The sequence below is a fragment of the Misgurnus anguillicaudatus genome, chromosome 17 (assembly GCF_027580225.2).
Source record: "Misgurnus anguillicaudatus chromosome 17, ASM2758022v2, whole genome shotgun sequence".
Classification (NCBI taxonomy): domain Eukaryota; kingdom Metazoa; phylum Chordata; class Actinopteri; order Cypriniformes; family Cobitidae; genus Misgurnus; species Misgurnus anguillicaudatus.
Window position 1 is genome coordinate 22178005 of NC_073353.2, and position 16677 is coordinate 22194681.

Here is a 16677-nt window from a genome sequence, read left to right on the forward strand (position 1 = left end):
GGCTTTTATTGTGCGTGCATGCGTGTGTTGTATGAGGAGTGTGGCGATGGCCCAAGGGAGTCTTTAGAAAATGTGTCGGTCCCATAGGGTGCAGGGAGCAAGGCTAATAAGAATTTAAAAAGAGTATGATATTGTGTAATGGTATCCGTTGAACACTCCCATTTTCCTGGTGTGTACTTAAGATCTCATTTTGTAATAATAGGTATACGTTGCATGATGTGCATCTTGTATCTGATATAGACACAAGTATATTCTGCAGGACTAATAGCAAGAAATATTTTCTTTAAAATAGTGCATTGTGTTAGCAGTGCAAAGGGTGTGGCATCGAACCCTAGAGAACAGATTTATGTGAAGCTTATGCACTGAAAATGTTTGGATAAAAGCTTCTCCAGAATGCATACATGTAGCTCAGAGATAAAAAAAAATGTTTCTTCACAGTATAAATAAATAATATTAAACTCACCATATATTAGCTTTTTCATGACCATGTGAACACTAAAATGTATAGGCTCTATCTAGACAACTCTACAAATGAGCAATGCTTTTCATTGTGTGGATTGTGATGAGGATGTTTTTTACAGTTCTGGTTATAAATGATGTTCTTCCATCCAAACAGATGCACATGCGTGTACTTGCACACATACAGAAGGGTGACATAAGCTTTAGGACCCTTTGGGTTGTTCCTTGCAGAACACTCTCTCACGCTTGCTTTCGCTGTGTTTCGTTCATGATAATTCACTTCGTCATTCCAGCTTCCAGGCTCGAGCCACAGCAGCAGGAAATGGCCATTGTTTTTAGATCAGGTAGAGAGAGAATGGCATGGAGAGAGAAAGACAGAGAGTGAGAGGAGGAGAGGAGGTCTGGAGCCATGATGGATGTGGCTCTTTTCCTGCAGGGACTTTCTCAGGCTTCTTTTTCCTGTCTTGCTAAAGTCCCACAGTCTCCAGTTTATCTCAAGAATCTCATTGGAGAAATGGTTAAGAGAGGAGGGAAAAGGAAAGAAAAGAATATCACTTGCTTTTTATTGGTGTTGTTTTAATAAGCACAGAGTAATGTGCTTTGTTTATTTTGTTTCCTGTTCTTCACACTGAACAGAACATAAAGACAAAGATCTCAGTTATACAACAGCAGAGGAAAGAGGGACACCGCTGAATAAGAGACGTGTCTGCGAAGAAACTTGCACTTTTCTGTAGAGTGTTAGATGAGAAAGATGAGATTTCATCTGTGTCTGTGTTACTTTTCAGGTCAATTCAATACTTTTGAAACAACCTTTCACCTCTTTTTTGGCTCATCATGGTCTACCCGCTATGCAACTGCTGACAGAGACATGACATGTCTTCTTTCTACAGTGATAGAGACTTTGGATCTATAAATTGGATCCAGGGTATAGCTAAAGTTACATTTCTGTGCCACTTATAGCACCAAATAGCATCTGTTTTTTGAGTGACCCATCATGCATGATTATATTGGCTCAACTAATAGTGTGAGTTTGGGTCAGGACCACAGTGGATGATGGGAAAGAAATTTGGGAAACATATTTTTGCAGTCCTGTTTGGTGGAGTGCAGAGAAATAAAACTTTACGTCAATGTGCTTTTGGGGTGGTTCATATTTCGCATCTTTTGCGCAGGCAAATACGTTATTTTTAATGTATGTGCGCACAACAAGCTCACTCAATTAGGCTGCATTTACACTGTCACAAAAACTCTGATTTAGTGCTCACATCTGACACAGTTTGGATATCGATGCACGTGTGTAAACCCAAAAAACGTACAGAGATCCGATTTTTTCATATGCGATCTGTGCCACTTTCAAATGTGGATTTTTATCGGATACATATCCGATATCCAGACATCCGAACTGCGTCTAAACACACATATCCGATTGAGCTTGATTTTGACGTCAGTGTTACACGACGGATTGCGCTGACCATCATCATTTCGTAAGGAGTTGCACATGGCTGCAATGCAGCGCAAAATAAAGAGCATTAAAGCCAAGTATTATGAAGCTAAGGATCACAACAACCGCAGTATTCAGGACAGAACGACTTGCACATTTTATGAGCAACTAAAGCGAATTTTGGGCAATAAACCTAGCTGCCGACCCCCGAAGTTCTCAACAGTTTTTCAGAGGATGACGTGATGACAGAGAGACAGTGGGGATGATAATAATGCTGAAGGTAATCATTAACAATGGCCTTTACTTTAAATAAGTGATGATATTAGCATTTGATAGCTAACACTGTACCCAGTTAAGCTAACATTCTGTCTAGGCGGAAGTTTAATGTAAACACAAACATCGGATATGAGGTGTATCTAAAGTATGTGAAAACAGGCAGGACAAAAAATGGGATATGGTCAAAAGATCAGATCTGTGCAGATTTGAAGTGTAAATGCAGCCTTAAAGAGCGATGTGGTTGTGACAAGCATGCAATGCGACGCTTTTTTATCCAGTCAGCATTCAGCACCGCAATAGTTGAATATTTCAATCATAGATATGTATAGTAAAGGCTAGATGTCTCATCCACGCTGCTGGCCAATGGAGGTCGACGTCCGCACCTGGCGGCCATCTTGTCTCAGGCAGCTTGTTCACATGGCATTGTGTTTTAATGGTGCATGTTCTTTTAAATAACCATAACTTGTTAAATTTTCTATCGTTTTTCAAACGGTTTGGTTTGTTATAAATGTGGCCATATGTGCCAGTTCCGCCGGACACGTCCCAAACAGGATTTCTTGACGGTTGCTTTCTGAAATTGAACCCAAATTATTAAACCTTGATGACTTATGCGGTCTACCAACGCGACTTCCGGAGAACGCACCCAAAATCCTGTTCGGGACGTGTCCGGCGAACTGGAACGAATGGCCACCCTACCTATGACACTGTATACTTTTGAATAATGTTCATGAAACATGTTCAAGCATCCAGAATTATAGCCACATTAATAACATTTGTAAGAAACCAAACGGTTTGAAAATCGGTAGAAAATTGAGCAATGTTATGGTTATTTAAAAGTACATGCACCATTAAAACAATGCTACGAGTGAGCAAGCTGACTGAGACAAGATGGCCGCCGGTGATGATTTTAGAGACTCCACTGTAAGACATCTAGCCTTTATTATACTTTATCTTCGATTTCAACTTTTTAGAATGCTGTACCCGCACTGCAGGTCATGTGACAACCAACCAATCAGCTTCACCCTTTACGTATCAACATTGGATCATTCCGTATCAAATTTAAAATGGAGGAACAGCTGATCTTAACTGTAAAGGGACTCAAAGAATGAATGAACTGTTAATTTTGACACAAATAGAAGAAACATGCATGGAGACACAGTACTGAATATATGGTGAGTGCGACACAAAAAAGTCCTTTTAAGGAAGTGGCGTCGCCATATTTGCAATGCTTTCAGAAACAAGACCAACAAAACGTGTCGATTCTGTGCATGTGCAAAGTCCTTCTCTCAGAGGATTACATTATTTGACGTTTGCCTCTTTTCAGTGGGAGACGAGACAAGAGCGGCCATTCTGACCATTGCGATCCCCCCATTTATATCAATACCAGTGACTCATTTTGTTAATATTAAATATCTTTGCTGCAGGTTAATGTTGCTTAGCAATGGCAAACGCTATTGGAGAGCAACCGCTCAAGCGCATTGGAAAGAAGGACAAAAGCGCCAGTTTCTGTGTGGTTTTGGACGTGAAATGTGACTGTAAAAGCGCAAACACCCTACGTCAATTAAATCAGGCCAAAATCTTGCTGATATTGTGTAGTATAATCCAACATATGTTATACGTAGTTTCTTGGGTTTTCTCAGCAACTGTTAGCATGTTGCTACGCAGATGCTTAGTACTTGGCCAAGTCAGAAGAGCATATTTCCTAGATATGGCTTTGGTCAGTTTAAATGGCACCTAAGGAAGAATGGACGAGGTTGAAATACAACTGAAGCATGTCTGACTAAAAAGCTTCTTGAATTTCCATGGAACCACACACAGAGACACACACATACACAGTAAGGTGACTCTTTGGAGAAACATCCCCATGAGACTTTAAAAAGTCAGTGACCAGGATCAGTCCACCGACCAACAACACAAGAGCTATAGCCGATATCCAACCCTCCCCCACTCCACACACATACACTTCTTGAGTGGGTTAAAGAAACTCCTCCTGAGAGTCTTGTTCTCCCTCTCTCTCTCTCTGTCTCAGGTCTTTCTCTCCTTTCCTCCTTTCAATGGCCCTTTGTGTAGGGGCCCCTGGGATATCAACATGACAATGTGCCCCAGTGGTGGGATCCTGTGTTTGTTAAGTGCCCTCACCCTCAAGAGACAGAGGCTACAGCCAACGGAGAGGAGAGGTTAGCCGGAGAGGAGAGGCCATCTTTGATCAAATGAGTAAAAAGGGAGAAGAAAGAGCGCAGCGACTTTTCATTAACTCAAGTACCATGAAGGCCATTCATGTTGGAAGAGCGGGAAAAACAGCGGTATTATAATGCTCAACTAATCATTTAAAGATCAGGTTAATATGTTCGAGAATTGTAAAATGGGTCGACTGAGAGCGGGTGACATGGCCTGGGGTAGTGGTGACGTTTGTCTTTTGTTTGCGTATCTCCAATGGAAGGAAATGCAGTTACTGTCTTAGTGCATTAGCTGGGAAGTCATTTAGTCTGATGTTTATTGATCACATCAACACATATAATGCTTTTGATATTTGGGTTTCCTATAGCAAAAAAAAAAAAAAAAAAAACAGAGATCAGAGCATATTTGTTTATGTCCGGGAATAAAGTTTGTGAACATTATTCCTGTATTATGTATGATGAGGGCTGAAGCAAAAATGCAGAAAGAAAGGGAATATAATGTTGATAAGTTAAATACATAAACAACAGCCTATTTAGATCAAGAATTTCAATTAACCTCTCCAATCTCCTCAAAATATTTTGACTCAAAAATACTTTTAATATAAATACAAACATTTTTCATCTGAGATTATCTGAAATTCTGCCCAAAATGAAAGTATTATCTAATTCCTGTATTATTTGTCGAAGGAAGTTTGAATTAGCTAAGGTAACTGTGCTAAAAAAAAAGGTCCTTCCCATATACAAAAACTGTGTACATGTGTATGAAGAAGTGTATGTTGTATGTTGAGTAGTTCAAAAAATGTTAGCAATGTAAACAGGAATTTCCACTGATTGCCTATGGCAACAATGAGGTTGTGGGGCCAAAGGTGTGACCCATAAACTGGAAACTGAACTCCATTGTGTTAATACGAGACATGCTATACTAGTTAAAGAGCACCTATGATCCGATTCATGATTTTATATTTCTTTTGGTGTGTAAGTGTGTGTAAGTACATGTTAATAATATCCAAAAGGTACAAACCCCAAAGTAAACGATGATGCGAGTATTCGTTTCCAACTTAAATCTCTTTTCTTGGACTACAACAAACACACGGATTGTAGGCAACAGTTTACTTCCTGGGCCTGGAGAAGACCGACATTATCATAACTCCTCCCGCTTCTGACTCAGCCTGTAAGTTAACTCCTGTTAGCATTGCATTGTGAGCGAATCTTTCAAACATGGTAAGGAGCGTCACATTTCTGGCTGATATCAGAGGTATTAAGGCCAATCACATCGTGCAGATTAGCTGGCCAATCAGGGACACAGTGCTTTTCAGATCGATGAGTTTTGTACAAAATCTGTAAAGCTATCTGGAGAAATCTGGAGCTACATTGTTTTTTTAGCAATGATATAGGTTCCCTTTACTGAAATAAGTATAAAATTACATCACACACAAATATTGTGTTACTTAGAAAATTTAAAGTAAGCAATGTTTAATAAGTTTTGGTATTGAATAATGGAAGAATTTTAACTGACATTAAAATGCATCCTGCATCTTCATATATAAGATAAAGCTTTATTAATAAAAAACATTCCACCCACTATACATACAGTAAAACTTTTAGCTGGATTAAAATAAAGGCATAACACAATGTTGCATGATGGCCTTTTTTCTTTCTTTATTCACGCTTTTGGAGATTGCCTACAAAAACTGATCTATTTGTGTAACAGTTCATGTTTATTAAAGCTAGATCATGATCACATAAAAAACATGATCACCTGCAAACAAGTAGATGCAACATTTAGATGATCTTTGAAGGAGAACTTGGAACATGGAGAACATAAAGTCGGTCATCGTCTTTACTAAACACAATTCTCAAAACAAATTTATTATCATTTCACACAAGTGTTTTTAAATATTTTTAGAATGTGTGTTTTTTTTTAAATAAGCACCTGCCTCACAATGCTTCAGAATTGGATCCTAATCTTAGACTGACCGTTTTGTCAGTATAGAGCTGACAAAGGGGACCATTTGTCTTCAGAGTTAGAATAAACTTATCTCTTAAGGAAAAAGAATCACAAAATAAAACAAGAACAGCAGAATGAAACTAGAAATTTGTGATGAGATGGCAGTAATCACTCAGTACATAATCACCATTTTAGCATTTTGAAACAGTGATGATCTTCTATATACTGCAAAATAAATGTTTCTATTTTCAATAGCATTAAAAAAGGCTGTTAAAATTAGGATGAAAAACAGTGGTTCTGGCTATATTGGATATACAGCCCTGCTGGAAAAAAACAGCATACCAGAAAGACCAGCATAAGCCTATGTTATGTTTTGGTGCTGGTTTGCCGGTGACCACCAGCATCCCTTTAAAAAAAAACATGGTTTTACTACACTTAAAAAAAGCATGGTTACAGTAGTAAAACCATAGTTACTACAAAATAACCATGGTGAGACAATCATGGTTTTCAAAAACCATAGTTAAATAATAGTTAGTGTAGTGAGACCATGGTTTTGCTGATAGTAATCAATTAGGGTGACCATACGTGCCATTCTTCCCGCGTCCTGTCCAGGATTTCGGTGCGTCTTCCAGAAGTAGTATATTGTTGACCACATACGCCATTCATTTAAAAACATAAGCCATACAATCGTAGTTTCATTCTTACCTTAAAATGTAACGGTTGCGTTTCTGTAATAATAATAATAATCCTCGATGACATATGCGGTCGACAAATACGACTTCCGAAATCCTGGACAGGACGCGTCCGGGAAGAATGGCACGTATGGTCACCCAAAATTAATACACCAAAAAAAAAACATGGTTTTACCACAATAAAACCATGGTTAATTTTTGTAAGACCAGCATAGCCTAATTCCCATCCTGGTTTGGTGCTGGTTGTAATCATCATACCAGCAAGACCAGCATGTTGTGTTTTGGTGCTGGTGACCACCAGCTAAATCAGCACCAAACCATGGGAATTATGCTGGTCTATGCTGTTTTTCAGCAGGGAGCTACTACGGCCTGTTTCCCGGACAGGGATTATCTTAAACCAGGACTAGGCCTTAGTTTAATTAGGAAATGTAAATAGTTTTATGCCTTACTAAAAACTATACTTGTGTGCATTTTAAGGCAAAACAAAGAGGGTAGTGATGAATATGTGAGTGCAAAATGATTTTAGTTTGAATAGCACTTACTTTTATTTTAGTCTATGAATCTAATCCCTGTCCGGGAAACCGCCCCGTGGGTTTAGGGTTAGGTTTGGTAGGATTAGGCCGAGAACAGCGCTCATCCGGTGAGATTTTTGCCATAGCTGTATCCCTTCTAGCCACAACCCCTACACGTGATCCTCATTCAGCGCCGTCACATACCGGAAGTAGCCGAAAACACCCGAGCGCGTTGCGTTATGGGAAAAAGGAAGACTCGGGACGGTCGCCATATTGTTTAGTTCTGCAACCAAAACTACGTACTCTGATTACATGAGCTTTTGTCACAGGAATAACACGACTAACGCTCAAACAAAACTGCATAAACTCGTTTCCTAGAGCACTGTATCGTTAAATACACCCAGTACTTTCGGTCCGTTTAAATCAACGTGCAGAATATGGGTCGCTCTCGGAGCCGCAGCTCGTCTCGGACCAAACACTCGAAACACAGCCGCAAGAGGAGCCGATCTAGATCCAAATCCAGCAAGAAAAGGAGCCGATCGAAAGAGCCGAAGAGGAGCAAACGGTCCCGGTCCAGATCTAGCAGCAGGAGGGACAGAGCCTCTTCACCACCCGACCGGACCGACATCTTCGGCCGGACATTAAGCAAGAGAAGCAACGATGAAAAACAGAAAAGAGAAGACGAGGAGAGGAAAGCAGAGATGGAAAGACAGAGGAAGATGTGAGTTTGTAAATATGTCTGTGTCAGAAGTTTTAATGCATTGCTCTCATTTTCGTTACAGGTTGCAACTCTATAGTCCTTAATATTGATAAGAGTATAAGGAGAGGGGGGGGGGGGGGGTGAAATGCTGCCCAAAAGTGTCAGGTTTTGCATTACATGCATGTATTCTATAACCTTTCATCACTCCATGAAGTCTTGTAAAGTCTCATAGACAGATGTCACAGATCAGGTCGTCTCATGACTGCAGATCTGCTGCCCATGTTAACTGATATGTCTTTGTAACTGTCACAGATTGTTGTCATCTCTCTTTTGTGATTGGAGATCATTGATATAATGAAGAGGTTTGTGGAAGAAAATGAAGGGGGACCCAGTGAAAGCACAGGAAGAGATGTAATGCAGCCTCAGGCCTGACTGGATTGTTGTTTTCACCATAAATACATTGTGAATGCATTCAGGGTGGTTTTTAACCCAAGGGGGACTCTGGACAAGACAGACAGGATTGAGTTTCATGGCACTGAAATCAAATGAAGAGATGTGCCGTCCCTTGATTTTTGTTTAGGCTCAGGGCAGTGTTATGGTCACTTGATTTGGCTTTGTGTCTGTGTTTGTGTTCCTTCCTATACACAGGTGTGTTTGGTTGCTCCGCTCTAATGGTTTAGTCATGCTTAAAGTGTAAATAAAGCTGAAACATGCTTTTGAAATCATGGTCTCCCTCAGGCTGGCACACTTTACTTTAAGTCAGGCCAGATAGATAACAGGACATTGCAATAATCTATTTCTTAAAGGGGACATATCATGAAAATCTAACTTTGTTCATGTTTAAGTACTATAATTGGGTCCCCAGTGCTTCTATCAATCTAGAAAATATGAAAAAGAACAACCCAATAACTTTGTTTTTGTTAACTATTCTTTGCAAGCATGTGAAAAAATATGTATTTCAGATTTCTGTCCCTATGTGACGTATAAAGGCGATCTTATAACAATACCGCCCCTTAATCTGCACTATCCAGCCACGGCAGTGTAATTTAGTGCAGAGAGAGAGAGAGAAAGAAAGAGAAAATAATTGACAACACAGTTGAGTTTCATTTCAACCAACCCCCATTATGGCCATGAGTGTTTGCATTTCATCAGCTAATTTGCATTTACAGGTACACACCTAAAAATGACACATTTTTGCTCACACCATAAGCAGGGTTCCCACGGGTCCTTGAAATCCTTCAAAACTGTTAATCTGAGGGGGGAATCAAGGCCCTGAAAAGCTTTTAAAAATAAACATAAATAGATACAGGCAATTGAAAGGACTGCAAGGGAAAGTGGAAAAAAAAATCCATATTATTCCCTGTGTAATGTAGAACGAATTCTAGACTTATTTAGCATACATGCTAAATGCTTATATCTTCTGTATGGGAATTTCCATACCAAAATGCTTTTTTGCAGTGTTTGACACATAAAAACTTTAACAATGTATCTTATGAGGTGTCCCCACATTAAGTCCTTGAATCTGAAGGTATTGGACCTGGAAAGTTCTTGAAACGTCCTTTAATTTGTTAAAGGGACATTCCACTTTTTTGAAAATATGATCATTTTCCAGCCCCCCTAGAGTTAAACATTTTTTTCTTACTGTTTTGGAATCCATTCAGCTGATTTCCGGGTCTGGCGCTAGCACTTTTAGCATAGCTTAGCACAATCCGTTGAATCTGATTAGACCATTAGCATTGCACTAAAAAATAACCAAAGAGTCTTGATATTTTTCCAATTTAAAACTTGACTCTTTTGTAGTTACATTGTGGCTGTAACATGGCTGCAGCAGGCGTAGTGATATTACGCACTGCCCGAAAATAGTCCCCTGCTATTGAAAGCAACCTGTTACAGCAGCAAAGTAATTGATTATTACGGCAGTTTGAGAGTATAGTTTCTAGCCATATCTGCCTAGAAAATCGCAACTTTTAATTTTCCGTCGGTCTTAGTACACGATGTAACTACAGAAGAGTCAAGTTTAAATAGGAAAAATATTGAAACTTTTTGGTTATATTTTTAGCGCTAATGGTCTAAGCAGATTTAATGGATTGTGCTAAGCTATGCTAAAGGTGCTATTGCCAGACCCTGAGATCAACTGAATGGATTCCAAAACGGTAAGAATCAAATGTTTAACTCTAGGGGAGCTGGAAAATGAGCATATTTTCGAAAAAAGTGGAATGTCCCTTTGACCATGGTGTGGGAAACCCGTATAAGGTGGCAATTTTAACATGCTTTAATAAATTATCTATGGGGTATTCAGAGCTAGAACTTTGCACACGCACCATGGGGACACAGAAAAAGTATTTTACACGTTAATAATACAGAAAAAAGATTACTCGCATCACGAACCTGCTTTATCCCTGTGTATGAAATTAAGAAAAGGCAATGTTTGATGCATATTTGTGGCATGTTCCTTGTCTACCACAGCCGCCAGCAGGAGATTGAGGAGCGTCTGATTGAGGAGGAGACGGCGCGACGTGTGGAGGAGCTGGTGGCGCGACGCGTAGAGGAGGAGCTTGAGAAACGGCGCGATGAGATTGAGCGAGAGGTCCTCCGGCGAGTAGAGGAGGCCAAACGCATCATGGAGGCGCAGCTTTTACAGGAACTAGAGAGACAGAGGCATGCCGAGCTGAACGCCCAAAAAGCTAGAGAGGTAACGCTCGGTCGTTCGGAATCCAGCGGGGATCAGCCGCAAACCACACGCTGGCGGCCATGGCACAACCTGACACTGGTAACCCCTCGAGAGAGAGCTGGAGATGCAGGATAAAGTAAACTTGCTTGATTAATTGGCAGAGTAATGCAATTAGTCAAACTGAGATTTTGATCTTTAATGACATGAAGTTTGAAGCTGTGCAGTTGACCTGTTATCTGGGGAATGCTGATGGGAATATCTCAGAAAGATATGCAAGTGGGTCCTTCTTTGTTTTTTTTTAAGGCTAGTGAAGTTTTAAAAAACATTGCTTCAGACGATACAAGTTTCATGTGATTCATTACATCAGGGTCAATAGGACATTTCCCAGCAAATACACCTCTAATGCTCTCTTGGGTTTCAAGTGAACGTTTTGCCATGGCTGCAAGGGACCAGTATTTTGTTTCCCCATCCTCTTTCTGGCTTTGTTTTTTCACCCCTACCTTGTTTACTTTCCATTCTCATGCCTTTTCATTCTTTGATCCATGTCATTTTACTTTCATCTGTGTATGAAACTGTTTATCTTAAATAAAAAAGCTTCTTTCAAAAGGTCCCTCGGTGTTCAGACTAGCCCTGTTTTTGTTGAAAAGCTTTCAAGGTGAACGTCCACTGTAATTGTCTGACACGCTTTAATGGGTGAAAACACAATGCTGTATTGGATTTCACAAGTACATTACACCTTTCAGAAAGCACTAAACTAGTTAACTTAATTTGCCAAACCTCAATTCACATATAGCCATCACCATTTTAAAGAAGGGTTATCATATACAAATTTTACAGACTCCATGACAAACTAATTCCTTTCCACAGGCACACACAAAATCCAGTCAGCAGTAGTAGGGATGAATATGCGCCCTCCATCTGTACATATAGACATCGTCAATATAGTTCGACCCTCTTATATGCCTCGGTTATGTACTCTGTCTGTACATTCAGTCTTTATTTGCATAATAAAACATGAAAACACTTCCCCCGCATCTTTATCATCCATTTCTGTCAACTGTGTTTTCTATTTATTAATTGCTGATTTTAATACAGATCCTGATAACACCATTTTTCTTCTTTGACCCTTACGTTGTGGAGTCATTAAAAGTGCACTGTTTTAAATGTACATCTGTGTGCTCACAATTTGCTTTTCCTCAGGAGTGCTGCCGTACGGGTACACGCACAAACACACACACACACACACACCTACATCCACACTTACCGGTACTGCCATTGAGCTTAGACCTCAACACATCACTGTTTTTGCATTCAAGCACAATCATCTAACGTCTGATCCAACCTTTGTGTTTTTGCAGTCTTTAACATCGTTTAACTTTAATAGCCTGACGTCCCCACATGGTAATGTTTGTATCATTAACATAATTCATTTTCCTGGACTGTGCTATACTGCATGTGGTGTTGCTGTTTAAGAGCGCTAGCTCATGCTAGAAGCTCAGATTTTAAAGGGGATGTGCTGCGCTGTCCAGGACGGGACACACGGGACCAGGCAGTAAATACTCACTCCTTTAATCATCAGTTGTGTAGGTACAGTACACAGTCAAAGGAGAAATGCGTAGGTATACAAGCATTGGTGAGCCACTACTATTCACTCTCTCCTTTAACGTTTAATCTGTTTGAATTGTCTCTCTCTCGTTTTCTTTTGAAAGTTCTTGCTTATGGATGCTGTAGATGTAAAAAAAAAAACTCAATTTAAGAAAAGAGAGAACGAGATGATTGATTTTCCTTATTCATCTGCAAGCGAATGAAGCGTTAGTTGTCGATGTGTTGTCTTTATCTGTATGTATGTTAATGAATGCCTGGATAAAACGTGGCGGGGATTATAGGTGTGACTGAATACATCTTTGGGTGGGTTTTTGGTCATTGTAGCATATGTACAGGTTAGCTTCAGGATTTGATGCTACAGACCGAATATGTGAAATTTGGAGAATTTGTGTGAGGCCAAGTGACAGATTGTGTGAATGTTGCAGGCTGGTAGCTTTTTGTTCAAGTGTAGACGTGTTTGAGTGTGAAACTGGATGTATGGGGGGGACTTGTTTCTGAGAATTTGTTTGCCCGTCCTAACATGTCACCGTGTCACCCCTTTAGGAGGAAGAAAAATCCAAACGAGAGGAACTGGAAAGAATTTTGGAGGAAAACAACAGAAAGATTGCTGAAGCACAGGCTAAGCTGGTATGCGTTTTATCTTAGTTGTTTAATAAATAGTGCGACATGTATCAAGCCAAATGTGTATTTACATGACAACAAAGTGAAATTCAGTTGTGTTTCAGTTTTATCTGGCTTTTGATTATAGTTGGCAAGGCTCCCACAGTCATTATATACAGGGGGAGTGTAAATTCATTTTTAATATATGGATATTTCTCAGATTAAGGGCCAAATTGGGGTGCTGCAATTTTGAAAATTAAAATTCCAAATTTGTATACATCAAATTATCAGTCCTTAAGTCAAGAGCGACGTTATTAGCTTGGTTGAGACCATAAGATAAGGGAATTTATGATTTTTTTGCCATTTTCTTAACTATGTCAATTAAATGTGTCTTTACCATCACATCATCGAATATATGTAAAAAAAAAATAAAACTTAAATGATAAATCAGTGCTTTTAAAACATTTTGTGGTTTAACATGTAATCGAATTTATCTTGAACTTAATGAGATTTTTACTTGCAAGATGAATTATAGTCATTTACGTATCAAAATTTCTGATTCATCAATCTACCCTGGCTTGGAATCTAAGCTTTGTTTAAGTGAATGCCATTTATCAAAACTTTTTAATACATTGTCAGAAATGTATAATTGTAGGATGCTCTTGTTATTTATACATAATTTATTGGCAAAATTATGTATTGTGCCGGTAATGACTGTGCTGGTAATGACATTTTTGTCAAAAAACTAGCCCTACTAGCTAAGATGATGAGTAAGCAAGTGTAGCTAGCTTTCTACATGCAATGTACACCATTTTAACTATTAAAGTGATAGAAATATTTCAAAAATGTTTAAAAATACAGAAATACAACACATATGGTAATGACGCATAATAAGTGTACATGCCCAACACAAAGAATAAAGAGTAGATTTACTTACTTTTCTGGACTTCAAGGCATCAGTCTTGCAGCTTGAAATCCATGTGCTCCACTATGTCATTTGTTTACCATGGCATGGCTACCAAATTAACTTTTGATGAAAAAACAGTAGGAAAGTCCTTTTATGCAGAGCGTGTTGGTAATGACAGCTAAACCATGGGACAGGTAGAAATTACGCAAAATAAAGTACAAAATGCATATATATGCTTAATCTGTGCATGTAGTTTATTAGTTCAAGTAAAATTTTTATTCGTATACATATTTTTTTATTAATTTGTGATAAATAATGTTTGAAATATGGCACGACATGTGAAAACTCTAGTGAAGGACAACACCAAAACACCGATATTGTACCACAAAACACCAATAAAATGTGATAAATTTGTTAGTAAGAGCAGCCATAAAAAGTCTAGGCTTGTTTTTGTTTATACTAATTAATGGTACTCAAATTTATTAGATTTAATTTGTTTTTAATAGACTTACATCCTGGGGACATAAATAGGCACGAATTCTGGGAAATACCCATATATGCTTAGCTTTGCCAACTTTGTCCTCATGTGACCTTTATCTATACATGCTTGAATGAAATACAAAAAAAGTATTCATACACGTCATTGTTATTAAAATGTGTCAGACAGTCATATGACATAATGTAAACCCGGTCATGCCTCAAGCGATGGGCAGAGTCAATTTTGAGTAAACATGTGTGTGTTTGTTTCAGGCTGAGGATCAGCTACGTATAGTAGAAGAACAAAGAAAGATCCACGAGGAACGAATGAAGCTTGAGCAGGATAGGCAGAGGCAGCAGAAAGAGGAGCAGAAAATAATATTGGGGAAGGGCAAGTCCCGACCTCGCCTCTCCTTCACTCTCAAAGCTGCAGAATGATCTCTCTTCTGTTTTGTCCTGCCCTCACTTCCCTCCTCTCCTTGTTGGATGTGTGCTTCATGTTGAAGTGAATCGGTTGGAGAGGTCTGCTTTGTCCACACAAACTGCTCTCTCGTAAACCTGAGGAAGAGAAACTACTTAAGTCCTCACGCTTCAAATCCGGACTTGCTGGCACCAACACAGACTTTGCAGCAAGATCAGCTGCCACATTTTGCTTTTTATCAATGTGATATATTGATATTTGGCACTGGTTGCATCTTCTTTAGAAACAAGGCTTTATTTTTCATTTTAATGAGTAGCAAATAAGAATGATTAAGTGTAAATATATGAGTGTGTGTGGTTGGTCATTGTATGGCAGTGGCTTGGGAGCTGTTTAGGAGGTTTTTTGTTAGCATCAATTTTTGTGCTTATACATGATTTTTTGTCAATTCCATTTTTTAGATTACAGATTTAACAAACCAAGTCCTTGAAGAGCTCCTAAACTGCTGCTTAACTAACACATTGTTTCCATTCTCACATGATATGAGCTGTGTTTTTAGCACTGTAGCCTGGATCACATTCATTGTTTTTGATACACCTCACTCAGTGCTCATAAGAAAGTAGTATGTGTGGACAGCACTTCCTTAGCATATAAACATTTAGGTAAAAACAGCGTGCAAGTCTTGTAATGTCTAGTGCTCTGTTGGTACCTTAAGGAAATCGGGAATCACAGGTAAGACTAGTTTAGGGTGTGTGTGCAAGTGAGCTTGTGTGGTTGTATGAGAGTATGCTAGGTCTTGTGGTTAATTACCCCTCTGCTTGTGAAGTAGGACATTGATATGTTCATCAATAAATGCCATGAATGCATCATTGCCTGAGTTCCTGTGCTTTTTCTGTATACTCCTGAAGATTTTAATTATTGAAGTGAGCACTTGCTTAATTTAACCACTGACTATTTTCTGCATACTATATTTATAGACATTTTTGGGCAGTTTCCCGGACAGTGCAAAATTCCAAGACTAAAATGCTTGTTTAAGCTGTCTTAACTGAAAGCACATACATATATCTTATAATATATCAGTGGCATTGTTCTGGATAAAACTGAGCCCTAAGGGGACATGGAGCAAAAATTAAATAAAGTTTAGTTTCATGTGCTCACGTGAAACTTTCATCACGCGAAACCTTCATGTGCAGAATCTTTTTTTTTAAGTTTTGTTAAGCACATGGGGGTTTCACGTGAGCACATGAAACTGAACTTTAGATTTGTTTTACTTCAATGTCACCTTAGGGGCTCGGTAGTCTCAAGATGCACACCAGTAATGTTTTTTGTAAGGTACGTTTGTAAAAACGATTTAAATGTCCTAATATAACTAAGGCCTAGTGTAGGCTTAACCTAAATCCTGTCTGGGAAACCGCCCCTTTATGTTTTAAGCCATATACGGGTGGTATCCAATGTTTAAGCCTAGTCCCAGACTAGTATCTATATCTTAACTGACAGCTTGCTTTGATGTATGTTAAAATATATCAGTGCCATAGTTACACTGTAAAAAAATCGGTATATATTGCGGATGGGTTGCCGGTAATTTACCGTGGATTTGGATGTATGTTATTTGCTGGCGACATTTTGTTCAAGGTTGAATGAACGTTTAGCATTTGCAGGTCTTTGTCTTTACAGAGTAAAACTAAAAAAAGCATCAAGCAAAACGTTCTGCGAAACAAAATCTGAAGCAAAAAACAGAAAAAGGTTGAGGATGATTTCTGGTTCCCAGAATGCTTTGCATGAGGCTGTTATTGTATA

At 38.9% G+C, this 16677-nt stretch overlaps 1 protein-coding gene across 1 annotated transcript; it reads left to right on the forward strand.

The window, feature by feature from the left end:
• Positions 1-7725: 7725 nt before the first annotated feature.
• Positions 7726-15746, forward strand: arglu1a (arginine and glutamate rich 1a). Its single transcript, XM_055214515.2, has 4 exons — positions 7726-8223; positions 10669-10894; positions 13022-13105; positions 14736-15746. Exons 1-4 carry the CDS (start codon positions 7940-7942, stop codon positions 14898-14900), a joined length of 759 nt encoding a protein of 252 aa, XP_055070490.1. The 5' UTR covers positions 7726-7939; the 3' UTR covers positions 14901-15746.
• Positions 15747-16677: the final 931 nt, after the last annotated feature.

Bases quoted from the DNA above. Each gene is read 5' to 3' on its own strand.
- arglu1a (XM_055214515.2), top strand. From the start codon at position 7,940: ATGGGTCGCTCTCGGAGCCGCAGCTCGTCTCGGACCAAACACTCGAAA. The intron at 8,224-10,668 runs GTGAGTTTGTAA...TGTCTACCACAG, and splicing joins ATGGAAAGACAGAGGAAGAT to CCGCCAGCAGGAGATTGAGG. The intron at 10,895-13,021 runs GTAACGCTCGGT...TCACCCCTTTAG, and splicing joins ACGCCCAAAAAGCTAGAGAG to GAGGAAGAAAAATCCAAACG.